Genomic DNA, 27,718 nt, shown 5'->3' with positions numbered 1-27,718 from the left:
TGATCTACTCTCTTAGCAACTCTCCAATATACCATACAGTATTACTACATATAGTCAACATACTCTGCATTACATCCCCATGACTTATTTATTTTATAATTGGAAGTTGACCAATTTTGACCACCTTCATCCATTTCACTTCTTGATAAAAGACTACTTTTAAATAATGTTTTTGTTATTACCAAAGAAGTACATAATCATTATATGGAATGTGAAAAGAAAAAAAAAGAAAAAATAAAAATCTATAATCCTATTACTTAGAAAATGATTAGGATAAACATGTACAAATATAGGCAAAAAGGCATAGTACAGACACAGAGCTAAACAAATTATAAAACAAAGTTCGCTAAAATATACATCATTACAAAGTGCGCATATTACTTGTCCATATATTTTTTAAAAAACCCAACTTATTGGGGTGCCTGGGTGGCTCAGTCAGTTAAGCCTCTGACTCTGGATTTTGGTTCAGGTCATGATCTCACAGTTCATGAAATTTCTCTCCCTCTCTCTCTGCCCCTCCCCCACTCACAAGTGTGAGTGACTCTCTCAAAATAAATAAACTTAAAAAGAATATTAAAAAAAAAACTATTGTTTCACTGTCTATTTTTGCTGGTAAACTGTAACCTCCATAAAAACAAGGATCTTATCTTTTTCATTAATGTATCCCCAGAATATAAATGTGCCTGGTACATAGTAGGTAATCAATTAACATTTGTTGAAAGAACAAATCCTTTTTAAAATGAAGCCCCAGATTACTCTCTGAAGCAATATTTGATACTGTAAAAACTCTAACACACACACACAAAATAGAAAACACCCTGATACCCTTTATAATGTGATCCACCATACAGAAAAACAAAACAAAAAGTACCAAGGCATAATATTTTAAGACTCTATCCATGAAAAGAGAGACAAAGAAAATTTTCTTAAATCAGGAACACACATAAATATCGCCCTTACTGAATATATGACTCAGGTTAAAATGTACTTTGGGTCTGAGTTGTTCTTACTTTTCCACACTGCATAAAATTGTCATAGAGATATTTTTAGTCTATTAATTTATAGACTAGTATTCATAGACTATTACTCCACTTGCTAAAAACTCAGAGAAAAAATTTAGCCTTTGAATGGTAATTGTAAGTCCAACTCAACTGAGCTACTTCTTACTAGATTAGAAAATCCTTAACAGAAAGCCCATGTTTAATTAGTGTTTTTTTAAAAATAATCCACACGTTTACTATACTTAGCATATAGCAGATATTCAATACATATATTAATAGCTAAATGCTTACCTTTCAAACAGAGATTTTATTTTTTTTTTAATTTTTTTTTTCTTCAACGTTTTTATTTATTTTTGGGACAGACAGAGACAGAGCATGAACGGGGGAGGGGCAGAGAGAGAGGGAGACACAGAATCGGAAACAGGCTCCAGGCTCCGAGCCATCAGCCCAGAGCCTGACGCGGGGCTCGAACTCACGGACCGCGAGATCGTGACCTGGCTGAAGTCGGACGCTCAACCGACTGCGCCACCCAGGCGCCCCATCAAACAGAGATTTTAAAACACAGATAAATTTCAAAAGGAATTTCTCAGCAATTAAAAAACAAGCAAGTCAGGGGCGCCATCAAACAGAGATTTTAAAACACAGATAAATTTCAAAAGGAATTTCTCAGCAATTAAAAAACAAGCAAGTCAGGGGCGCCATCAAACAGAGATTTTAAAACACAGATAAATTTCAAAAGGAATTTCTCAGCAATTAAAAAACAGGCAAGTCAGGGGCGCCTGGGTGGCGCAGTCGGTTGAGCGTCCGACTTCAGCCAGGTCACGATCTCGCGGTCCGTGAGTTCGAGCCCCGCGTCAGGCTCTGGGCTGATGGCTCGGAGCCTGGAGCCTGCTTCCGATTCTGTGTCTCCCTCTCTCTCTCTGCCCCTCCCCCGTTCATGCTCTGTCTCTGTCTCAAAAATAAACGTTAAAAAAAAAAATTAAAAAAAACAAAAACAAAAAAAAAACCAAGCAAGTCAGTCTGTACTAACAAGCCCAACTCAGCCAGAAAAATCCTCTGTCCCTATCATCTCCAGTACCGGGACAAGCCAGGAACCTCCACAACTTTTGGATACCTCAACTCTGTGACATACCAAAAATGATGGAGAATATACTTCTCTCTTTCCTTCTAACAAATGTCTAAAGAACATTTCTTTATTCAAAAGTGGAAGAGCCAAACCAGAGCCATTTTCAACCAAAACAGGTTCCGATTCCACCGATGCTACCACCAATGGTCTACAACTGCTGACCCATGCAACTTTTGGCACGTGCATCTGATAAGATCTTTTGCTTAAAGCAATAGATGGTGGCTCCAGTTATGGTAAAGTCATATTTCTACTTTGTATAGTTCATCTAAAAACAATTGTCACACAATTCACTTAGCACTAGTAGGAGTTACAGTCACAATCCAGTTGTATATACTGCATATACTGTATATATACTGTATATATAAAAGGTATATTCTTTTGTACTTAACATTTGACTGTAAAAGCTGTATGAAGAATCATTTAAAAATGCAAAAAAACCAAACTGAATCTAAAACTGCCCTAGTCGGGCGCCTGGGTGGGTCAGTCAGTTAAGCATCTGACTTCGGCTCAGGTCACGATCTCAAGGTTTATGAGTTCGAGCCCTGCATGGGGCTCTCTGCTGTCAGTGCAGACAGAGCCCACTTTAAATCTTTCTCACTCTCTCTCTCTCTCTCTGCCCCTCCCCCCCTCAAAAATAACCATTAAAAATAAAATAAAATGGCTTTTGTAACATAAAAATCTCAAAAAAAAATCAAACCAAAAACAAATGATCCAACTTACTTAATACCATACAAATAACTCAACCACAGAACTATGGGAATCATAACACATTACCCACATATACTTTAATAGACTGATATTAGATATATATAACTTTTCAACCAATACATATACAAAAACTATCCTTAAAGAATGAAAAAGTACATTTTCCTCTTCAAAAAGAATGTCCTCTGAAGGAGAGGAAAGACACTTGGGAGCCTTGAGTGTTGGTAATCCCACAAAGTCAATGTCCACTTTTACTTGTATCCATACCTCCTGATAATCCACTTTCAGTCAGGAGGAAGCTAGGGATGTCCATATAGAGCACAGAATTAGGAGGGCAAAAGTAGATTGTAAGGGTATGGGGATAAAACAACACCTTCAGGGATACCTGGCTGACTGAGTTGGTTGGTGGAGCATGCAATGCTGGTCTTGCAGTTATGAGTTCAGGGCCCAAGTTGAGTATAGAGATTACTTAAAAAAATAAATTAAAAAAAAAAAAATGGGCACCTGGGTGGCTCAGTTGGTTAAGCACTGACTTCAGCTCAGGTCATGATCTCACATTTCGTTGAGTCCGAGCCCCACAGTGGGCTAACACACAGCGCAGTCTGCTTGGGATTCTCTCTCTCCCTCTCTCTGCCACTACCCCACTTGCACTCTCTCCCAGTCTCTCAAAAATAAATAAATAAACTTTAAAAACACACATGGGGTGGGGCACCTGGGTGGCTCAGACGGTTGAGCATCCAACTTCAGCTCAGGTCATTATCTCACAGTTCATGAGTTCACGCCCCACATCAGGCTCACTGTCAGCCTGTCAGCGCAGAGCCGGCTTTGGATCCTCTGTCCCCCTCTCTGCCCCTACCCCACTTGCACTCTCCCTAAACTAAATATTAAGCGCGCGCGTGCGCGCGCGCACACACACACACACACACACACACACACACACACACACACACACAGTACCTGGATGGCTCAGTCAATTAAGCCTCTGACTTTGGCTCAGGTGATGATCTCATGGTTCATGAGTTTGAGCCTCACGATGGGCTCTGGGCTGACAGCCAGGAGCCTGGAACCTGCTTCTAATTCTCCGTCTCCCTCTTCCTGACCCTGCCCTGCTTGCACACACACGTGCTCTCTCTCTCAAAAATAAAATAAACATTTAAACACACACACACACACACACACACACACACACACACACACATCCCTTCAGTTAGTACACCCTTTTCCTATTCTAACTAACATCAACGAGAAATCTAAATTTTTCTCCCCACAGTTTCAACCTACAGGTGGACTTCTTTTTTTTTTTTTTTTTAAGTTTATTTATTTTTGAGAGAAGGAGACACACAGTGCAAGCAGGGGAGGGACAGAGAGAGTGGGAGACACAGATCCGAAACAGGCTCCAGGCACTGAGCTGTCAGCACAGAGCCTGATGCGGTGCTCAAACCCACGAACCATGAGATCATGACCTGAGCCAAGGCTGGATGCTTAACTGACTGAGACACCCAGGCGTCCCTGAACTTTTAACAGAATAGTCTGAAGAGCACCAATGGTTGGCTATATACACGTGAAATCAATCTGTGCTCCTTGGTTTTCTTCCTGCAAAATAAAGTCAAAATGGATATAGTACTCCTTCCTAGCCCCCAAACTCAATGAAAGTCTCTAGAGCACAGGTTCCCAAGCTCTCTAGGTTCATGACACCCTCGGTATTTCACTAATTTTTTTCACAGCAACACTAAACCAAGAAATACTAACAGTTCCACTTACCAAGTTGTTAGCAGCAATTTGAAAAACTAATCTACTTTAGCTGAAAAAAAATTTTTTCACTTCATTCCAAAATAATCACACTTACTTACACAATGCATATTATGGTTGGGCAATGAACAACTTCTTAAACCTTGGAATCAAATCGGACACTGCTATCCTGATTTCCTATTCCTCACTGATTTTCATGCAGTATTTACATTTTGTCACAGCAACCCCCCAAAACCCAACTTTACAAAGATACATCACCCAAAGGAATACAGCATAATCTAATGTTCAAATCAGGAGTTATGTCAAGTAGTAGTTTACCTGGCAACCAACAGATGTCAAATACTGCTCCATCTTCCTTGAAAATTTAAACTACCACATGGTGCCTCTATAAATTGGTGGCAATACCCTGGAGTATTTTAGTGTAATCTGGGAAATATGGCCCTATGGCAAGGTATTCTGTAATTTTCTGGCTTTGGACTCAGACCTAGGTTAGAAATCAGATTCTACCAATAACTATATAATTTTGGGCACTGGGCAGTTGAATCAAACTCCTGAACCTTAGTTCTATGCCTGCCCAACAGGAGTAATAGTACTAACCTCAGAGAATAGTTGTGAGGAATGAGATGATGTCTGCACATAGTAAATGCTCAATAAATGCTACTTATTATTCTATCATTCCAACTTAAACCAAATTTAATCATTAACTCTCTGGAGGATAAAGGAAGCTTTCTAAACTAAAGCCACAATGTCAAATAAAAACTTAGGAACAAATTTTTCGGGAAAAGACCATAAAGTGCTTAAACAAGGACAATATAGAGAACTACAAACTCCTCCAAAGGATGTCATCACGTTGCTATACCTATCACAAAAAATGATGAGGTGAAAAGTCTTAAACTGGCAACTCAAAAGAATATACTTTCAAAAGCACCTTTTAAAGGATAAGCACACTAGAAAAAACAAAGAATTTTATAAACTAGGATTCTTTATGTAACATTAAGAATGGTCTTTTAAAAATAGTTAAATTTTACACAGAGCAAAACTCATTTGATTATAACAAAGACTTTTCCCCAAGAGTATAATAGCTCACACCCCTATTCTCACAACGTACTAGAATTTAACATTTTAATTCCAAATACACTTGTAGATCTTCTCTCTCATAAACATCTTTAATAAAATTTGTAATAGAAGAATACTTCAAGCGCTTAGTTTATGAGAGGATTTTTGAAATATTTCATTTGATCCTGAGATAATTATCTCTATTTACTGAAGAGACGAAGTCCATCAAAATTAAGTAATTTGCCCTACAACTTATATATGACTGTTCAGTGCGAAAACCCATGTCTTTTAACTTTTTCTAGTATACCACAACTCCTTCATAAAAAGACTCAGTTCAGGGGCGCCTGGGTGGCGCAGTCGGTTAAGCGTCCGACTTCAGCCAGGTCACGATCTCGCGGTCCGTGAGTTTGAGCCCCGCGTCGGGCTCTGGGCTGATGGCTCAGAGCCTGGAGCCTGTTTCCGATTCTGTGTCTCCCTCTCTCTCTGCCCCTCCTCCGTTCATGCTCTGTCTCTCTCTGTCCCCAAAAAAATAAATAAACGTTGAAAAAATAAAAATAAAAAATAAAAAAAGACTCAGTTCAAATCTTGTTAGTTTGGCCAGTGTTGTTTTATCCAACTGTTACAAGTAGGTTAACCATCCTCAAAGGCCTGAAAATCTTTTCCCTGCACAGTAATGGCATTTCACCTGCAAGACTTTTCATTTGCCAAGCATCTTGAACTATACAACATTAATTAATAATTATTCTTAGGTAACATTATGACAAGATCTATTATTATAGATGTAACTATACCAATGGTAATGAAGTGGCTGAGCCCACTGGTACAATTTCTCAGCCCAGAATATTTCTCATTTTTCATTTAGTACATAGCCCATTGTTCAATTCTAGATAGAAAGGTAACATGAACTAGTAAACTGACCCTGATATTTTTTCTTCTATAACTAACAAGCCAAATGCAGTGGCCAAAATACTTAAAAGGAATGGAAGGCAAGCAAACTTGTATGCCACCCCGAATGCAATGCCATCACAGGTCTATGCCTGCCTTTCATCTTGGTCCAAGAAAATTCCAAAAACAATCTGCCAGCAATTCTTTCCCCAAATTCCCAAATTTCTCCCAGATACATACATTACTATCATTTCCAACAGTATGCTAAAAGCAACTAAGGCATTCTATTTCAGTGACTACTTCTCTAAAACTTGAATATAAATACAATTTCATAATAAAATACCTATATTGGGGAGCTTAACTTCTAAAGAAATTCTGCAGGAAGTCTTTATACAATGTAACTTATCACACTCTTATTTCATACTACATAAACTACCTTTTTATATGTCAGAGTTTAAGGGTAAATTTGGGCAGGTAAGAAGGGATATGTGCCCGTACCATAAACGCTGTATTAATTTGAGTCTTTGGTAGTCATAACATCATTTCCTCTACAGCTAATATTTTGAAAAACTTCACACTCGGACCCTTCCTGGCAATGTAAATAAGATTGTTAGCAGAAACTTCTTCATTTCCATGGAGAATTGAAGAGCAACCTTGCTTTCTTAGAAAGGAAACAGCTATCTGTCTTATACAATACCCCGTCCACTTTAGCCACCTAATACGGACCAAAAAAAAAGGTCTGGAAAACGTCTCTTTTCCAGCCAAGGGCTGTTCCCAGATAAAGGCAATGCTTAGAATACAGAGAGAAAACAAAACAAAACAAAAAAAACCTTCTTTGAGGGAAGAAATACGCCAAGGAAGGAGAGCCATGGATCAGAAATAAATAAGGGGTGAGTGTACGCGCTCAGTCTAAGGGCCGGAGGCAGCAGGCACAGAGCTGAGATGCTCCAGCGAAACAACCAGCAGCAGCAGCAGGAAGTTTCAATGGGGCCGGGCAGAGCATGCGCCCTGCACCCGCGCGGTGGCCTTATGTGGAAGGAGCACCACTTGCGAACACCAATAATAGACCAGCAGCACCAGAGAGAGAAACATGAGCAACAAGCACCTTCTTCAACTGTTTCCCCCTCCGTCTGAGCCCCTCCTCCAGCCTACATACTAACCACCCCACCCCACCCTGCAAATGGGAGGGCGACTTCTTCCCCTAAGCCCCGCTGCCAAGATGAAGGGGGAAGGGATTAGAAAAGTGGGGAGATGCTTTTCTATTATTTGGGGGGAGGTGGGGAGAAGGAGGAGGAAAACTATGGGGGAGGAAAAATTAACCCTCTAACCTCCAAAGTGGAGAGATGCTGCCGACTTCGACCCCCAAAGCGAGAATGGAGAAGGACCCTCTCCCATGGGGGAGGAGCAAACCTCCCTACTCTGAGGAAGGAGTTTTGGGGGTTAAACTGGCCCTCGAGGGGAAAGGAAGAGAGACGCGAGCCGACTCTCTCGGGGGAGTTCCCACTAGAGGGAGGGAGAGCTGAAGTGTCCGCTGGCCCCCGCCCACCCAGGTGGAGGGAGAGAAAGGGGCGCCCCGAGAAGATGAGCCCAGCCTCCCCCGAGATGGTCGGGTGGATGGTGGGAGGAGGGGAAGGAGCAAGGCAAGGGAGGAGGAGAAAAGCGCAAAGCTGGCCGGAACCTGCGCTCCCCTTCCCCCGCCACCCAGGGGGAGAAGGGGTGGAGGACCGGCCCCTGCCGCCGGGGAGCAGTCCCAGGGGCCGCCGATCAGCACAATGACCCCTCCACGCCCCCAGCCCACATCTAGCCCGCGACGCCCCCACCTCCGCTCGGCGCCAGGCCCGGTGGCCCTAGGGGGTCTCTGCCCCGCCTCCCCACTGCTCAAGACCCTGGGGGCTGGGCGGAGAGGCCAGGCCGGGCGGAGCTGCGCCCCAGGGGAAGGACAGAGCCGCGGAGGCCCGGGATATCCGTGAACAGCGGAGAGAAGGAGCGTGCCAGGGCCGCTTCCCGCCGGGCGTTCGGGCCCCTCGCTTACCTTCTCCACTGCCGACGTCCGGCGGCGGCGCCTGCAGCACCCGCTCCAGCTCAGGGAACGGCAACTCAGGCAGGTCGAGCAGCGGCCCGTAGCGCTCCAAGAAGGAGCAGACTACGGCGAAGTTGGGGCACGAACCCGGGCAGCCCGGAGGAGCCATCGCGGCCGCCGCTGCTGCCGCCGCCGCCATTTTGAACTGGAGGATGGAGGAGGAGGCGATGGGGGGGGGGGGTGGAGGGAGTTAGGTGCCGAGGAATGGCAGGGCAGCTTTACAGACAACAGGAGGCGCTAGTGAGTAGGCTCTCCTGCGGATCCGAGCGTCTCAGGCACGGCGCCGCGATCCCACAATACAACGGCTGCTGGGAGCAGTCGAGAACCCAACCAGACGAAGGAAAGAGAGGCGCTCTGTGCCTTTCACTTTCCGCCCTCTTTCCGCCCCCTTCCCTCCCTCTTCCTCGCCCCTCCCACTTTGGGTTTGCCACAGCCTCGTGTGACAGGGGGAATGAAAACAAGGGAAGCGGGGCAGGGAGGAGGACTGGAAGCTTGAAGAGGCGGGACTTTTTAGGAGTGGTGGCCAATAGTCTTGGAGGGGGCGGGGCTTCTGGCGACGACTGGCTGAAAGGCTTTTTCGGGGCGGGGCGAGTGGGGGGAGCTCTTAGCCGAGAGGGCCTGAACCAACCAAGGTGAGAGGTAAAGCGCGGAGCGGTGTGGGATCGCAACTCTCGTGGAGAGAGGACGTTGGGTGAGTTTTGTGGGAGCTCCGGGATCTAAAACCCGGCCATCAGATGGTGGGGGAAGTTTAGGAGAGTGAATAAGCAGCAGAAAAAGAGGAGAATCGAAAAGCACGGTTCTGGGAGAAGGTTGGAAAGAGGAAAGGCTGAGAAGTGCTCTTAATTAGGGATTGCGGTGAGACCTTTGTAAGAAGTGCCTGCGAAGCTTTGCTGAAGGGTATTGCTGTCTGCTGGGGCACAAGAATCGTAGCTATACTGAAAAACAGGGTCTGAGGGCTCTGGGGGACGAGGACCTGAAGGAATGAGGCTCTGCGGGGATCACCTAGCTGAGGAATCGGGGCCCTGCAAGGAGATCAGGGTCTAGAAGGGACCAGGCTCTTCAGGCCGACCAAGGTGTGAGGGGACAGGGCCCTGCTGTGGTTGCCAGGGTGTGAGGGTAAGGGACTCTTGAGGCACAAAGATCTTATAGGGGACCAGGGTCAGTTGGTGGGCTAGGACTCCACTAAGAAAACGGACAGGATAGCGACTTGGTGCAAGAGCAAAAACTTTGTTAGAAGACAAGGTTCAGTTTCATTGGGGCAGCAGTGATCATTCTCCCACAAAGAATCTCAGAAAACTATCAATCTTGCAAAGTAGAATGTGCAGCTTGGAATGTAACGGTGCGTTATGGTTAGGAGCCTGAGCTTTGGAAGTCAGCCAGACTTGGGTCCTAACAGAACTGCTTCAGGACATTACAGAAGATTCTTCATTTCTTTGAACCTCTGTGAAGTGGGGGTAATAAATGTACTTAAATGGTAGGATTTTACTAGGTATTCACAGTAAATTGACTAGCGCAATCCCTGGCACATTCACTAGAACTATTTTTAAAACATTAGTTGCTATTATTGAACAAAGGAATTTCTAAAATTTAGATTGAATTCAGCCATAATTTATATAGTCTACTACTTTGAGCCAGAATTTTCAGCGTGCATTTAAAACTTACATCGTACCTTTTTAAAAAGAATTTGAAACAAGGTATAATATAAACCGTGTAAAATAGGACAATTTATGATGAAAGGAAGATAAAGATATACAGTACAGGCAAATAATTATATTGGGAACAGAAAATGCTTACAATTATTGAATTTCTGTGTTTCTAGGGGGAAAAAAGCACAATGCTCTACATCATTCTCATTATCTAAAGAAAAATATTCATTTTTGTCAAGGGAGGAAAAATAAATCTAGATTGTAAGTTCAATGTGTAACCTACAATACTGACTCCTAATCCTGAGTAATACACAAACTCTTTTTAAAGGGAAAAATGTTTTTTTGAAATTTCTCAAAAACTCTTGAAAATTACATTTTAAGAAATACTGCTGTGAAAAATTAAAGTCAACACAACAGTGTGACTATACTTCATGCCACTTAAGTATACACTTAAAAATTATTGAAAAGGGGGGTGCCTGGGTAGCTCAGTCCATTGAACATCTGACCTGATCTCAGCTGACTTTTTTTTTCTTTTTTAATTTAAAAATTTTTTTTAAGTTTATTTATTTTGAAAGAAAGAGAGCATGCAAATGGGGGGGAGGGGCCGGGGAGAGGGGGGGAGAGAGAGAGAATCCCAAGCAGGCTCCATACCATCAGTGTGGAGCCTGATGCGGGGCTCAAATTCACCAACCATGCGATCACGACCTGGGTTGAACCCAAGATGTTCAACCAACTGAGCCACTCAGGCTCCCCTTTTCAAAAATTTTTAAAGTTTATTTATGGGTGGGGGGGGGAGAAGAGTGTTTGTGGGGGAGGGGCATAGAGAGAGGGAGAGAGAATCCCAAGCAGGTTCCACGCTGAGAGTCCAGAGATGGACACAGGGCTAGATCCCACGAACCACAAGCTCATGGCCTGAGCCAAAATAAAGAGCCAGAAGCTCAACCTACTGAGCTACCGGCACCTCTCTCAGCTGACTCTTGATCTCAGCTCAGGTCATGATCTCAGGGTGTGAGTTCAGGCCTCAAGTTGGACTCCATGCTGGGCTTATGAAGCCCACTTAAAAAAAAAAATGGTTAAAGGGGTAAATTTTATTTTATGTATATTTTGCCACAATGAAAAAATAAAAAACAAAAAAGAAAGTCTTACTTTAGGAAAACATTTATAGTTGTGACTTATCATAGCAAAAGAAAAGTTTTTATTTAATGTATAGTAAAATAAGTTTTTTAAGTAATACTGCTTAAACACAAATTGAAATTAAAACATATTGGTAGAACTTTCAGATACATCTATGTATCTCTAGACCTGGGGATCTGAAGACCCCATTTTAAGAAAAATCTGACCTAGAACACATCTTTAACAACAGTTTTGCAGAAAGAGACAAAAATTTTGATAAGGTCATTACTTAATTGACCTTAAATAAAAAGTCCACTCCCATCTTGATGTAGCCAGTGCACATGCTGCCCTCATTATTTATTTTGAATATAGCCCTAGCCTATAGCAATATTTTTTAAACACTGGGTCATGACCCATAGTTTTAAAATCAATGTGGTGGATCAAGACCAGAATTACATTAAAAATGAAAAAGAGGGGCGCCTGGGTGGCGCAGTCGGTTAAGCGTCCGACTTCAGCCAGGTCACGATCTCGCGGTCCGTGAGTTCGAGCCCCGCGTCAGGCTCTGGGCTGATGGCTCGGAGCCTGGAGCCTGTTTCCAATTCTGTGTCTCCCTCTCTCTCTGCCCCTCCCCCGTTCATGCTCTGTCTCTCTCTGTCCCAAAAATAAATAAACGTTGGAAAAAAAAAAAATTAAAAAAAAAAATGAAAAAGAATAAAAATAGAACAGTGCTAAAAAAATAGAACAGAAAATAGTGTATCATCTATAGTAAGGATAAGTATAAGTATATTGCAAGAAATATTTATGAAATATGTATGTTTGCCAGCGTGTATTATGACATAAAATGTATTTGTTGCTGTGGTTTAGACAAAGAGTTTGAAACACATTCCCTTACCTTTACATGTGGAGGAAAATAAATGAATGAATGTCTGGATGAATGAACAAATGAGATCTTTATCACTTGATTATGACAAAGGAAATAGATATTATTGGGTAAAATTCCTGCTTTAATATCACACTCCTAGATGACATCTAAGCATGAATACAGTAGCTATCATATATTTTTCATTCAGTAAAATTGTATATGTCAGGCACACCAATTTTCCAAGCACCAAGCAGAACTAGGTTGCAAAAGTATTTCTTTAGTACTCTTAAGATGATATTCGGATATCTGGGAAATCATTAAAATAAATTGTGTCAAAATACTTTAATTTGCAAGTAAAAGACAAACAGGCTTAAACATAAAGGAAATTTATTACCTTACATAACTGAAAAGACCAGTGGTAGGTCATGCTTGAGGTATGGTCTAATCAGGTGGTAACTCTGTTTCTCAGTATTTCTCTCTGTTTAGTCTTCCTATTCATGGGTTGAATTTTCAGACCGATTTCCCTCATAGTACTAGCAGTTTCAAGGTACTTTTCTATGTTCTATACATCCCAGCCTCAATATCTCAGAAGCTCCCCAAAAAAGTCCCCAAACTGACACTGATTGGTCCATCTCTGCTCTCACATTCAACCATGAGCCAGTGTGCCCAGTATAGAAAGTGAAAGTAGAATGTACTGAATGCATTAGCCTAGGTCAATGCTTCATTCCTACAGCAAGATATACAAAGGTCAGTGCTTCATTCCTAAAGCTAGAGGTTTATCAAAACCACATGGAATCAATACATCAAGAGCCCTAATACACAAGATGCAAAAACTGACAGAATTGGAAGGAGAAATAGAGGAATTCAACAATACTACTTGGAACTTCAATTCTCTACTTTCTTCTTCTTCTTCTTATTATTAAAGTTTATTTTTGAGAGAGAGATAGACAGACAGAACATGAATGGTGGAGGGGAAGAGAGAGGGAGATACAATTTGAAACAGGCTCCAGGCTCCAAGCCGTCAGCACAGACCCCAACATGGGGCTCGAACTCACGAACTGCAACATCATAACCTGAGCCGAAGTTGGACACGTAACCCACTGAGCCACCCAGGCGCCCCAATTCTCCACTTTCAGTAATGGTCACCTAGGACAACTGAGCAGACTGTAAACAAAGACATTTGCTTGAAAACCACAACAAAATAACTAGATTTAACAAACATCTATGGATACTGCATAACAATAGCTGAATACACATTTTTCCCAAGTACACATGGAAAATTCTCCAAGATAAACCATGTGCTAGGGCATAAAAAAGAAGACTCAACAAATTTAAGCATGGTGAAATTATGCCAAACATGTTCTCCAAACATGGAATTTAGCCAGAATAAAAAACAAGAAAATTTGGAAAATTAATTTGTATATGGATGTTAAGTGACACACACCCAAATAACCAGTTGTTCAAAGAAGAAATCATAAAATTAGAAAATACTTTAAGATAAATAAAAATGAAAACATAAAAAAACAAAACTTAGGGGATACACCTAAAACACTACTTAAAGAGAAATACGCTATATGTAAATGCCTATATTTCAGAAGATGATTTCAGAAGCTCCTGGGTGGCTCAGTGGGTTATGAGTCAGGTCATAATCGACTTCAGCTCAGGTCATGATCTCTAGGTTCTTGCATTCAAGTCTTGCGTTGGGCTCTGTGCTGACAGCTCAGAGCCTGGAACCTACTTCAGATTCTGCGTCTGTCTGTCTGTCTCTCTCTCTCTCTCCCCCTCCCCCCTCCCCTGCTCACGCTCTCTCTCTCAAAAAAATAAACATTAAAAAAAATTTTTTAAAGATTATTTCAAATCAATAACCTAAGTTTCCATCTTTATAAAACTGGAAAACAGCAAACTAAACACAAAATAAATAGGAGGAAGGAAATGATAAAGATTAGCATAGATCTTCATGAAAGAGAGAATAGAAAAATAGAGAAAAGCAACAAATCCAAAAATTGATTCTTTGAAAATAACTACAAAGTTGACAAGTCTTTAGCTAGACTGGCAAAGATGAAAACAGAAAAGTCAAGTAACTGAAATGAACAAGGGGACATAACTACAGTAATTTTTAAAAAGGATTATAAAGGAATATTATAAATAATTGTTTGCCAGCAAATTAGATAATCTAAGTGAAATGAATAGAACAATACAAACTACTGAAACTCAAAAAACAGTAGAAAATCTGAATGGAATTACAACTAGTAAAAAGATTGAATTAGGAATATGAACCCTACCACACCCCCCCAAAAAAGATCAAGAAAGACACCAAGAGTTCTAATGCACAAAGAAAAGGCCATGTGAAGACAAAGTAAGGAGAAACCCATCTGCAAGCCAGAAGAGAGGTGTCACCAGAAATCAACCCTGTTGGCACCTTGATCTTGGACTTCCAGCCTCCAGACTGAGAAAATAAATTTCTGTTTTTTAAGCCACTCAGTTTGTGGTATTTTGTTATGGAAGTTCTAGCCAACTAACACAGAAGTCTTTTTCAATACTCATAGCAATTCATTATACTTCCCTTATACCAATTTTCAAAAGTTACTTAATATTTTTAATTTTTTTTTAATGCTTATTTATTCCTGAAAGACAGAGCATGAATGGGGGAGGGGCAGAGCGAGAGAGGGACACAGAATCTGAAGCAGGCCCCAGGCTCTGAGCCGTCGGCACAGAGCCCGATGCAGGGCTTGAACTCACGAGCCGCGAGATCATGACCTGACCCAAGTCAGACGCCCAACAGACTGAGCCACCCAGATGCTCCAAAACTGAATATTTTAGGATACATTGTTGGAAGCCTAGGTTCTGATGTTCCCCCTCCCCATTATTGTTCTTTGTACTTAGTCACTTGCTTAGACTAAATCTGTAAATTCTCTCATGCAATGTGTGGCCACTGAAATCTGCTTTTAATTTTTATTCATTTATTTTATTTTTTTAGTATATTTATTTTGAGAGAGAGAGAAAGAGAGAGAGGATCCCAAGCAGACTCCATGCTGCCAGTGCAGAGCCTGATGGGGGGTTTGAGCTCATGAACTGTGAGAACATGACCTGAGGGGAAACCAAGAGTCAGACACTTAACCGACTGAACCACCCAGACTCCCCTATTCATATTTTTTAAGTTTATTTATTTTTTTAGTAATCTCTGCACCCAATGTGGGGCTCGAACTCATGATCTCAAGATCAAGAATCGCATGCTCTTCCAATTGAACCAGCCAGGTGCTCCTTAATTTCTCTTCCTGTTTTTATTTTTAAGTTCGGCTTCCTACATAGCTTAGTATTCAGTCAAAGAAAGACTGTGTTCAAACAACTCAAGCCAGTAAGACTTTCACTCTACTGGTGGGTCAGTGTGTGCACTGGGGAGTACCTTCAATGTTCATGTTGTTTTCATGTCTCGCCTGGCTTTTACTTTATTCTAAGTGCTCTTGTGCTTTCTTGCTTCTTTATTTTGCATGTGCTGTTGGTTCCACTGGCCCAGAATGTTTGCATGATTTAGGCCTACTCAGTTTGTGTCTTTGATACACATACTCACAGCAATTGGTCCACTCCAGATATGTGGAGAGCTCATCAAGCCCCCTATAGCTATGTGAGCTCTGAGAAATTCCTGTTAAATCCCTGCCTACTCTGCAAATCCATTGCTTGCCCCAAACACTCACAATAGCAAGGAAGCAGAGCCACCTGCCATCCATGTTTGCTTGCTTGCCGCTGAGCTCACCACTTTAAATTCTAATGCTCTAAATCAATCAAGCCTCCTCTGGCCAAAGCAGCAAGACTGTTGTTGGTTTTCATGTTCTGCCTCAACCAAGGTGAACCTCTGTGCCAACAGAACTGATGTGGGGACATGACAGTAATCCCAGGCAGGAACGGCAAGCCATGTTATTGATCTGTGAAATACAGTGGCTTTCATAAATAAGCACTTTGCAGCTTGTAGTATGCCTTTATTATTATTTCTAGAGTGCCAAGTTATTCTTTTGAAAGACTTGTACAGCTTTATACTTACTTTTTGGGGAGAGGATGTGTCAACCTCCTTACTCCATCATGCTGAAGTAAATCTTTTAATTTTATCTCTCAAAAAATATCGAGAATTCCACCCAGAGTCTTAGTAATGTAGTATCTAGTTTCCATGGTTAAATGATTCAGGATCCCAAGAATAACATTTTACTTTTGAGACCTCTAGAGAAGAAGTGACAACCACATAAATGACAAAGTTAACTCACAGCGGACCAGGGTTTCCTGTATTTTGTATATAGTATTATATTTTAGAATACATTTTTGTATGTAGACTAGCTCCTGTGTTTTGGAGTTGTTTTCAACCTTACTTCATAACTTATTTGACATATTTTTCTTTTAATTTCAGAGTTCAGTTAAGTTCCTTATGTCCTCCCCTGAAATTGCTTCCCTATCATGGGGGCAAATGAAAGTACAAGGCTCTACTAAAACCTATAAGGACTGCAAAGTGTGGCCAGGGGGAAGTCGGGCTTGGGACTGGAGAGAAACAGGAACTGAGGTAAGCTATGAGTTTGTGGTTGACACTGCATGAGGCTGACCAAATGATTTCCAACCTCCTAAGCCATAATGACCAAGTGAAAAGTAACTATTCCTCTCTCTCTGTCTCTCCCTCTCCCTCTCCCTTTCCCTCTCCCTCGCCTTCTCCCTCCTCCTCTCACTTCCCCACCCAGAGATATAACTCAGGTACCATTAACTCACCCTTTTAAATTATGCAATTCAATGGACTTTCTATTGTCATACACTTGTACAGTACTTACCACTAATTCCAGAATATACTTACCACCCCAAAAGGAAACCTCATAACCATTAGCAGTCACTTCTCTTCCCTCCCCCCAACTCCTACAACTACTAATCTACTTTTTTTTGTTTTTAAGATTTTATTTTTTTAAGTAATCTCTACACCCAACTTGGGACTCAAACTCACGACCCCAAGATCAAGAGTCACATGCTCTACTGACTAAGCCAGCCAGGAGCCCCTAATCTACTTTCTGTTACTATAGATGTGCTTATTCTAGACTTTTCATGTGAACAAAATCATTCAATTCTCTTAGGTATATACCTAAGATTGGAAATGCTGGGTCATGTGACAACTCTATGTTAATTTTCTGAGGAACTGCCAAATTGTTTTACAAAGATTTTAGGAATTATGGAGGTTCAAATTTTTCTAAATCTCTCCTCACTGTTTTTTTTGTTGTTGTTTTTATTGTATCATCTGGGTGGGTGTGAAACATTATCTCGTTGTGGTTTGAACTTGCATTTTCCTTGTATTGTACTTCCTACAGGATTCTCACGTGCCATACCCAGGTAGAGTCTCCCAAGGTAGAGGTTGGGTGAAAGAAGGGAGCCCCTACCTCTCAACCACATTCACTTAGGACTTCTCGGCAACAGACAGCTGGGAGCAGGATGAGAAATACTTAAGTCCTGTTCCTCCCAGGAACAAAGCCTTCCAGCTGGTAGCTGAAAGGGGAAACAGCTCTGTGTTGTAGGCTGATGCAATCCAGTGGAGTATCCACCTCACTGGCTGGGAGTGGAGAAGCAGGCAGCAGTCTTCCTGAGAAACCATAGATATTCACCTTGCCTACCAAATATTTATAGAATTTCCTGAAGAGATGTTTCTTTTCTTTTTCTGTTTTTTTGAGTTTATTTAGAGAGAGCGAGCGAGTGGGGGAGGGGCAGAGAGAGAACACGAGACAGGATCCCATGCAGGCTCCGTGCTGACAGTAAAGAGCCCAGTGTGGGACTCGAGCCCACAAACTGCGAGATCATAACCTGAGCTGAAGTTGGATGCTTAACTGACTGAGCCAAACAGGCACCTCAAAAGATGTTTCTTCATTTGCTGTTTGCTCTTAGAATCATTTCCAAAGGCTTTGAGTGGTATTCTTTTTTCCAATTTTTTTTGGGGGGTGGGGGTGGTTAAAATTTGTCTTTTGTTTGTGTGTGTGTGTGTGTGTTTTAGTTTTTGTTTCCTTTTTTTTTTAATTTTTTTAACGTTTTATTTATTTTTCAGACAGAGAGAGAGCATGAATGGGGGAGGGGCAGAGAGAGAGGGAGACATAGAATCGGAAGCAGGCACCAGGCTCTGAGCCATCAGCCCAGAGCCCGACGCGGGGCTCGAACTCACGGACCGCGAGATTGTGACCTGAGCTGAAGTTGGACGTTTAACCGACTGAGCCACCCAGGCGCCCCTAGTTTTTGTTTCCTTTAATAATTTTCATTTTGGAGGAGGTTATGGAGCTCCTCATACTGTAATGATGAAAGTTGATCCTTCAGTTTTAAAGGATAATTTTGCTTGATACATAATTCTTGATTAATAGTCTTTTTCTTGGGGTGCCTGTGTGGCTCAGTCAGTTAGGTGTCCAACTTGGGCTCAGGTCATGATCTCATGGTTCATGAGTTTGAGCTCCACGTCAGGCTCTATGCTGACAGCGCAGAGCCTGGAGCCTGCTCAGATTCTGTGTCTCCCTCTCCCTCTCCCTCTCTCTCTCTCTCTCTCTCGCTCTCGCTCTCGCTCTCTCTCTTTCTCTCTGGCCGTTTCCTGCTCATGCTCTGTCTCTCTCTCTCAAAAATAAATAAACATTAAAAAAAATTTGTTTAAGTCTTTTTCTTTTGGCCCTTTGTATATGTCATCCCACTTTTTTGGCTTTATTGTTTACTAATGGGAAACCCAACTGTTAAAGTTCTTCGTTGGACTTGACAGGTCATTCCTCTCTTGCTGCTTTCAAAATTCTTTGTCTTTTGTTTTTGACAGTTTCACTGTGATGTGTCTACATGTGGATCACTTTGAATTTATCTTATGTGGAATATATTGAGCTTTTTGGATATGTGCATTGTTGTTTTTGTCAAATTGGGAGGATTTTCAGTCATTCTTCAAATATCCCTTCTGCCCATTCTGTCTCTCCTCTCCTTTGATATCCATTATGAGTATATTGGTATTTTAGATGGTAGTCCCTCAGATGTCTGAGGCTTTGTTCATTTTCTTCATTCTTTTCCCTTTTTTCTCACATTGGATAATCTAAATTAATGTATTTTTCACTTTTGCTGACTCTTACCTTCTGTTGAGCCTTTTTAGTGAAATTTTCACTTCAGTTATTATACTTTTCAACTCCAGCATTTCTATTTTGTCCTTAAAAAATAATTTCTATCTCTTTATTGATATTCTCTAATTTTTAAGGTATTGTCCTTATACTTTCCTTTAGTTCTTTGAATAGTTTCCTGAGATAATATTTGACAGAGATTTCCTTATATGCCTGGAACCAGTAGGTATTCCAGTGTTTGCTGAGGGGCTCTGTTTGCAGTTTGCGGTATGTAGTAAACACTCAGCCAGGCAGTTTAAAATTATGCCTATTTAGGGGTGCCTGGGTGGCTCAGTTGGTTGAGCGTCCGACTTCGGCTCAGGTCATGATCTTGCGGTCCATGAGTTCGAGCCCCACATCGGGCTCTGTGCTGACAGCTCAGAGCCTGGAGCCTGCTTTGGATTCTGTGTCCCCCTCTCTCTCTGCCCCTCTCCCACTCATGCTCCATCTCTCTCTAAAGTAAATAAACATTAAAAAAATAAAAAATAAAATAAATAAAATAAAATAAAATTCTGCCTATTTCTTGCGTATGCTGAGTCTCAAGATTAGCCAGAGTGGTGTGTATAGGGCCTTCTCATGTCATTCCTGAGCATATGCACAACCCTGGACATGTGTATCACCATTTCAATACCAAGGTTCATATCAGAGTTTTTCAGAGCCCTCTATGGAGATCTCATTTCCCAGTTTTCCCTTTTGAGTTTTTTGGTTAACCTTGTTTGCCCTGCTATCTAACGCATCAGGCAGCTGCACTGTTAAACATTTGTCTCTGACAGTTTTGGACAAAATTCTTTGAGGGGAAAAAGAGGTTTATACTGGCAAACTCCAAGTCAGATCAAATAAAGACAACCTATGAATTGGGTTTTCCAGAGAACCATCAGACAGGTCAAATAATGACAGTTTTTTAGGAGAGGAGATTTGAAGGAGTTTTATTCTATTATTCCATCTTGTGACTTCCAGGCTGGTAGTTTTCACTGTGATTGTGGGTTGTTGCTTTTCAAGGCTACCAGAGAACTAGGGAAGGAGAAAATTGGAATAGGGCAAGTTAAAATTGCACAAAGCTCACTTTTCAACTGTGTTTTTTTAAATAAACACATCCTGAATTTTTGGAGACCTTTGTTAACTTCCAGAGAACAGAGTAAGTTTATGTTTACACTTTTGCCAGTAGTCTCATTGCTTTTATGAAGAAGAGGATTTTCAGAGGTTCTTCACAACACTTTCATGGATGTCACTCAGAAGTAACTACTTTGGATTCATACTTGTGCAGTGGTGTGCTGGACATGGCTTTCACTGGCTTGTGAGAATTGATTGTTAAATTTTCAGGAATTTTGTAAGCCAGCTTTTTTTTTAAGTTTATTTGCTTATTTTGAGAGAGAGAGAGAACAGGAGGCACAGAGAGAGAGAGAAGGAGAGAGAGAATCCCAAGCAGGCTCTGCACTGTCAGCATAGAGCCCAATATGGAGCTCAGTCTCACAAACTGTGAGATCATGACCTGAGCCAAAACCAAGAGTTGGACGCTTAACCAGCTGAGCCACCCAGGTGCCCATGCAAGCCAGTTTTTAGACACAGCCATTATTAAAAACTAAATCATATAAACTTAAATAAGGTTAAAACATAGGTAATACATATTTAAAATTCATTAATTCCTAATTATTTTACTACATTCTTTGCTCTTGAAGTTATTTACATCTGTTGTTATCTGTATGGTAAAAATACTATGTTATATATGCTACTGTATATCTCTTATTAACTCTGCATTCAGTGATGTCACATTGGTATCTTAAAGTCAAACATAGTGGGAGTGTTTACACCACAGAAATTGGAAAACACTACATATTGGGGCTTTTTTTTTTTCTTTGTCTTTTGAACTTTATGGCTTTTAAAAAATTTTTATGGGGGTACCTGGTTGGTTCAGTCGGTTAAGCATCTGATTCTTGGTTTCAGTTCAGGTCATGATCTCACAACTTATCAGATTGAGCGCTGCATCGGGCTCAGTGCTGATGGTGCAGAGTCTGCTTGGGATTCTCTCTCTCCCTCCCTGCTCCTCCCCTGTTTGCATTCTCTAAATAAACAAACTTTTAAAAAAATCAAAAAAATGTTATGGCTTTAAAAATTGCATTATTAAACATAATAAGTTTAATTCATTGCAAATTATTACCCATATTATCCATTTAATTAAATGGGTAAATTAAATTACCATTCCAATTTAAAAAAATCTTAGAAATAGAGTTTGATCCCTTTCCCTCCACCCATATCAAAGTATTTCCTTTATACTTTTCAAATATCTATCTGTATCCACAACCCATAATTTGTATTGTTCTTCATGTTCAAATTTTTATATTAATGGTATCATCTGTTGTCCACCTTTTTTTTTTTTTGTATTAAGGTTTTATTCTGCTTTTGTGTCTCCCTTTTTTGGTAGCTGTACAGTTTATTTCCATGTGCTTAATGGTTATCTTTAATATTGTAATATATTAGGTTGAACCATATGAGATTGATAATATTTTATAAAGAGTTGAATATTAGGAATTTCATGTAATTCATCCTAATAAAATCTAAATAAGTCTAAAATTAATTTTTATCTCTACTTCAGTAAAGTATCTTTGCTTCATCACTTCCCTTCCATCTTACACATTATTGTTATCCAATAATTTAGTTCCTTTAAGAGTAGGTATTTTCTTATTACATTATTTATTGCATTGAGATATTTTGTTTTTTAATCATTACAATCAATGTTTGCTTATATTTACCCACACGTATACCAGTTTCCTTGCCTATCCTTCCTTCTCGCAATTTGGATCTTTGTGGATTTCTTTCTTTCTTTCTTTCTTTCTCTCTTTCTTTCTTTCTTTCTTTCTATAGATATTCTTGGCAAGTTCCTTTAGTGAGGATCTGTTAATGAACTCAGTTTTTGTTTGTCTGAAAAGGCCCTCATTTATTAATCCTAATGCTTCTTGGTATTCTAGTTTGACAGTAACTTTTTATCTGTAGGAATCCTGAATGGTCTATGTTCTTCTTGACATTTGTCCTGTCAAAGATTGATATTTGTTTCTTCTTGGCATCCTACATTACTCTCAATCTGAGACTACTTTTAGTCAATTTCCTGACTAAGGTCTTCCCAGATCAGGCTGATATTGTACATTGAACCCCAAAGTGATGTGTAGGTAAGTGTGGGATTATAAATTCTCAAGGGACACATTTTCCCCACACACAGAGCCCCTGCTTTTCCCTATTCCAGTGGGTAGATTTTTTTGGTCAATCCTTTTACTGAAGATGGGTTTAATAAGGGCACTTAGCATATTTAGTAGGGGTGTCACTGTTCCAATGTCATATCTTGCTCAAGTCTTATCTCCTAATCTCAAAGTGTTTCATAAAAGACAATAAGAATGGGAGATGCCCCAGCGTTACTTCAGTTATTGGCATACCATTCTGATTTTCAGCTGTTTCTTCACTTTTGCCCTTTGGGAATTTCCCTTTCATCTATAAGCTCTGCTAAGCATTTCAAGGGATGTTTATTTTTATCCAGCATTTGTAGGCATTTTGTTTAAGGAAACTTCTCAAGTTTTATAGTTTGTCACATTGTAAACAATCACACCTATATAATCTGTATAGTGAATAGTCACACCTACATAACTGGGCTCCACAGAAAAAGAGAACCCCAACACATGCTCTCTGTTCATGCCTTGGTTTTGAACCACATGCACTCATTTTTTTTGATCCAAACACCTAGTTGCTTATTAGCTACCAACTTTGATCTTAAAGAAAGGACTATATCTGGATTGGTTAAAGGAATGGGAGGGCATTGAGATATAGAAGGGACAGAATGAGAGAAGGCTGAGGAATAAGAAGACATAATACTTGTGAACCAAATGACTCCACTGGATTATTTCATAGAGTAAAGCTAGAGAGATGTAAGAGTAGGCAGTGGTATGGTTGACAGAATGTCTGCAGAGCTAGGTTTACATTTTATTTAATGGATGAGGCATAGCCACTTGAGATATTTATGCAGGAGATTGATGTGTCTGACAAAGATTATCCAGATTATGGGCATAAGATATATTGGAGTACTAATTTATGAGTGTGCCACATTGGAGAGGTTTTTTTTTTCCCTTCAACAATGGATTTAGCACATTGTACCTTCCTCATATAAGACTGTGTGCATTAATATTACTATGAATGTTATCCTTTGTTTAAGGAAACTTAAGGACGCAGAAATTATATAACTTACATAGACACAGAGCAAAAAAATGTGAAATCAAATAGTAAACCCAGGTCACATTCTAACTTTATTTCCCATTCCTTCCTCATATATCATGATTCCTCTTAAACTTTAAGGTTAAAAACTACAAAACTGGAAAAAACAAACTGCAAAACTGAGGAGGTGCCATTGATGATAAGTTGCCATAAGTTTAGCTTTTAGGATAAGCAAGAGGAGGTGTTCTAGAACTAGTTGGAGGGATAAGAACTAGGAAAGGTAAGAGGAAAAGCTGAGGTGTTCATCTAGAACTCATCTGTATAGAGCTAAAAGGACAGAATCAAAGCCATGGAGTCCTCATCGATAATGGAGACAGTTAACATTACCTACCTCACAGAGTTGGTCTAAAGATGAACATACTGTGCCAGACGTGGTGTAGGCACTCAATAAATGAAGCTGTTATTGTTAAATCAGTAGTAGTGTGGGTGGAAAGGAGACTATTGAAAACCATTAAGAAGGTGAAATTGACAGGATAAGGAAACTTACTAGATTTAGCAGGTGAGGGAGAAATCTGGGATGGATAAATGGGTACACGGTGGTACTGTTCACTGAGATTGGGTATATCGGAGTAGGAACAGATATGTTTGTATTTGGGGCAAAGGCTGGGTAGAGAAAATGATTAATTCTTTTGGAGTATGTTGAACTTTTTTTTTTTAAACAACTTTCTGTATGGTTTAAGTTCACAAGTCTTATTTTTTTTTTTAATGTTTATTTTTGAGAGAGAGAGAGAGAGAGAGAGCTTGCGTGAGCAAGTGGGGGAGGGGCAGAGAGTGAGAGAGAGAGAGGGAGACACAGAATCCGAAGCAGGCTCCAGGCCCTGAGCTGTCAGCACAGAGCCTGACACAGGGCTCGAACCCACAAACTGCGAGATCATGACCTGAGCTGAAGTCAGACGCTTAACCGACTGAGCCACCCAGGTGCCTCTGAACCTAAACTTTTGTTAGGGCATCTAGATAGAGATGTAGCAGACATTTAGATTCATGGGTCTGGGCACTGTCACATTTTAGGTGGGTAACCTTAAACAAGTTATTTAGCCCTTTGTGCCTCAATTTAATCACCTATAAAAAGAGAATAATGTCTGTTTGTCATAGGTTGATGTAAGAGTATGGCATGGGTTGGAAAGAATAAATTTTTTAAATGTATGCAACTTGCCTTCATGCAAATTCATTCTTTTCTCTGAATCAGTCTGAATCAGTATTTCTCAGTGTCATTCATGGTTCTCTTCCATCACAGTCACCTAGAGTACTTGTTTAAAATGCATATTCTTTCTCTCCCTCATTCTCCCCACCTACTGAATCAGAATCTCTTACCGGGTGGGACCTGGAAAATAATATACTTCATGGGGTTGCTTTGAATACAAATATGTTCATCTTTGTAAAGCCTCTACCACAGCGACTTTCACATGGCAGATACCTTATTTTTTTTTTTAACAATTCCAAAGTTTCCTTTCACTTGCATCTCCTATATTTCATAAAACACATCTGAAGACTTAGTTATTCCATACCAAATGCTTATCCCCTTACAAACGTACCATGATCTTTTATTCCTCAGTACCTTTGCTAAAACCATTTCCTTTACTTGGAATGACCTGCTTTCCTTTATACCTGCTGAAATTTTATATATTCTTTAATTCTTAGCCTTTGTATTATCTCCTCTATGATAATCCTTGTGAGAATAAGCTGCTAACTCTGTTCTCAGTATTTCTGCAATACTTTGTGCCTCTATATTGTAGCACTTAGTGCAGTCCACCTGTATTATAATGAGTGTGTATTTATCTGTTTCCCTCATTAAATGGTGAACTCCCAAATGGCAAGAACTATGCATTTTAGCACAGGACCTGTAAAGTGGGATCTCAATAAATGTTTGCTGCATTGAATCTGTCATTATGGATATCATTAAACATTTTGGGGGGAATGCCTGGGTGGCTTCGTCAGTTAAGCATCCAAATTCAGCTCGGGTCATCATGGGTTCAAGCCGCCATCAGGCTCTGCACTGGCAGCACGGAGCCTGTTTGGGATTCTCCCTCTCTGCCCCTCCCTTGCTCGTGCTCTCTCTGTCTCTCTCAAAATAAATAAACTGAAAAAAGAAAGCCAAACCAGGTAGCAGCCACCCAGGGAGAACTAAAGTAAATGGGGAAACTTTACTCCAACTTTCAATTTTGAAAAATGTCCTACACAACAGCCGTATGAATGGCACAATATATTCCCCTACACCCTTAATCTAAATCCTCAAGTTATTAACATTTACCATGTATTTTTTTCTCTAAACACACAGACACTTCCCTTCCCTCCCCTGAATCACTTGAGACTAAACGTCAGATACTGTATTTCAGCATTGCCTTCCTAAGAACATGAACATTTTCTTACATAGCTACAATATCATTATCACAAATAAGATTATTATCTTTGGTACAGTAATATTATCTAATATACATTCTATCTTCAAATTTCCCTAAAGTCTCAAAAATATCCTTTATAACTTTTGTTGGTTTTGCAGTTTTATTTTTATATATAATACAGGCAATAGATATAAAGTAGAACTTAGTTCTCAGAGAATTGGCCAGACTGGAGGTTCTCGTGCCCAGGTCAGTGCTACCTAAGGAAAGGTAGATGAGCTGAGGTCCCTAAGCCTTTCTGCTTTTGCGTTTGTTTGCTTTTGCTTTTGTTTTCCCACTCACCTTCCAAACCTGGTTGACAACATAAAGCCTGTGTTGAGCTACTTCTATGTTGAACCTCTTCTCATTTTTTTAAATTTTGAAAAATTTCAAACCAACAAAACAAACTGGAAAAAAAAAAAAAAAAAGAACAAGCACTTGCATACCATCAGCCTATATTCACCAGTTAACACTCTGCCACATTGACTTTGTCTTTATATGGCACACATACTACCCCTCTCCCTTTCTCTCTCTTTCACTAATTTTTTTAAGTTTATTTATTTGGAGAGAGAGCATGAGCAGGGGAGGGATAGAGAGAGAGTCCCAAGTAGGCTCTGCACTCCATGCTGAGCCAGCGCAGCTCTCGATTTCCTGAGATCCTGACCTGGACCAAAATCATGAGTGGGACGCTTAACCGACTGAGTCACCCAGGCACCCCACCCCCACTTCAATAATTATTTTTGCTGAATTATTTGAAAGTAAGTTACTGACATTGTGACACTTGATAGTTCACATGAGCCCTAAGTACTGCAGAATGTATCTACTAAAACAAAGCCATTCTGCCATACATAATCACAGTATTATACTCAAAAAACTCAGCATTGATAAAATATTAATATCAACTCCATAGTTAAACTGTAACAATTGTTCCAATTAAATAATGTCTTTTATAGTTGGCTTTCCTTGCCAATCCAAGATCCAATCAAGGGTCGGTCATGCTTTACATTTTGTTGTCCTATTTCTTTAGTCTGTTAATCAAGTCAGTTCCTCCCCATTTTTTCACTTTTATGACACAGATATTTTTGAAGGGTCCAGGCCAATTATTTTGTAGAATAGTCTACAATTTAGATTTATCTGATTCTTTTCCATCATGATTAGACACAAGTTAATCATTTTGGGCATAAGTGCTTCATAGGTGGTTATGTCTTACGTACATCATCTCTGAAGGCACATAAAGTCAGTCTGCCCCTTTATTGATGAGGTTATGTTTGATCTGTGTTTAAGATGGTGGTAAAGGTAGAGTGCCCGGGTGGCTTAGTCATTAAGCATCTGACTTTGGCTCAGGTCATGATCTCAGTTCATGAATTCAAGTCCCACATCAGATGAGCTCAAGCCCTGCTTCGGGTGAGCATGAGTCCCGTTTTGGGCCAGCCCTGCTTCTCTCTCTCTCTCTCTCTCTCTCTTCTGCCCCTCCTGGGATTTTTTTCTGTCTCTACCCCTCACTCACTTGCACCCTTGCTCTCTCTCAAGGAAAAAAAAAAGGATTAAAAAAAAGATGGTGGTAAAGGTACATTTTTCCATTTGTAATCAATAAACAATCTGTAGAGTAATAATTTGAAACTTTGTAATATCTTGTTCAAACACCCAGCAACCTTTTCATCAAGTGGTTTTAGCATTAACCACTGATCCTTGCCTGAATTTATTACTAAATTAGTGGTTGCAAAATGATGATGCTTCTGTCATTCCTTCTA

General features: G+C 40.4%; 2 protein-coding genes across 3 annotated transcripts in view; one reads left to right on the top strand and one right to left on the bottom strand.

Annotated features, from left to right (window-relative positions):
- The window catches only part of RSF1 (remodeling and spacing factor 1), a 158,162-nt gene extending 149,262 nt beyond the window's left edge, over positions 1–8,900 (bottom strand). Inside the window, exon 1 of one of the 2 annotated variants that reach the window (XM_047071792.1) lies at positions 8,555–8,900. In XM_047071792.1, coding sequence (XP_046927748.1) covers positions 8,555–8,741 — 187 coding nt within the window. In that variant the 5' untranslated portion in view covers positions 8,742–8,900. The remainder of the gene's footprint in view (positions 1–8,554) is intronic. The other variant, XM_047071791.1, reaches the window with a different exon arrangement.
- A 332-nt stretch (positions 8,901–9,232) lies between these two features.
- The window catches only part of AAMDC (adipogenesis associated Mth938 domain containing), a 30,616-nt gene continuing 12,130 nt past the window's right edge, over positions 9,233–27,718 (top strand). Inside the window, exons 1-2 of the mRNA XM_047071705.1 lie at positions 9,233–9,293; positions 16,617–16,766. Coding sequence (XP_046927661.1) covers positions 16,635–16,766 — 132 coding nt within the window. The 5' untranslated portion in view covers positions 9,233–9,293; positions 16,617–16,634. The remainder of the gene's footprint in view (positions 9,294–16,616; positions 16,767–27,718) is intronic.

This window comes from Lynx rufus, unplaced genomic scaffold (assembly GCF_022079265.1).
Source record: "Lynx rufus isolate CCGP_SWC_20201006 ecotype Redwood Valley unplaced genomic scaffold, mLynRuf1.p SCAF_9, whole genome shotgun sequence".
Lineage (NCBI taxonomy): Eukaryota > Metazoa > Chordata > Mammalia > Carnivora > Felidae > Lynx > Lynx rufus.
The sequence above is the reverse complement of the archived record's forward strand: the minus strand, read 5'-3'. Positions and strand labels throughout refer to the sequence as shown.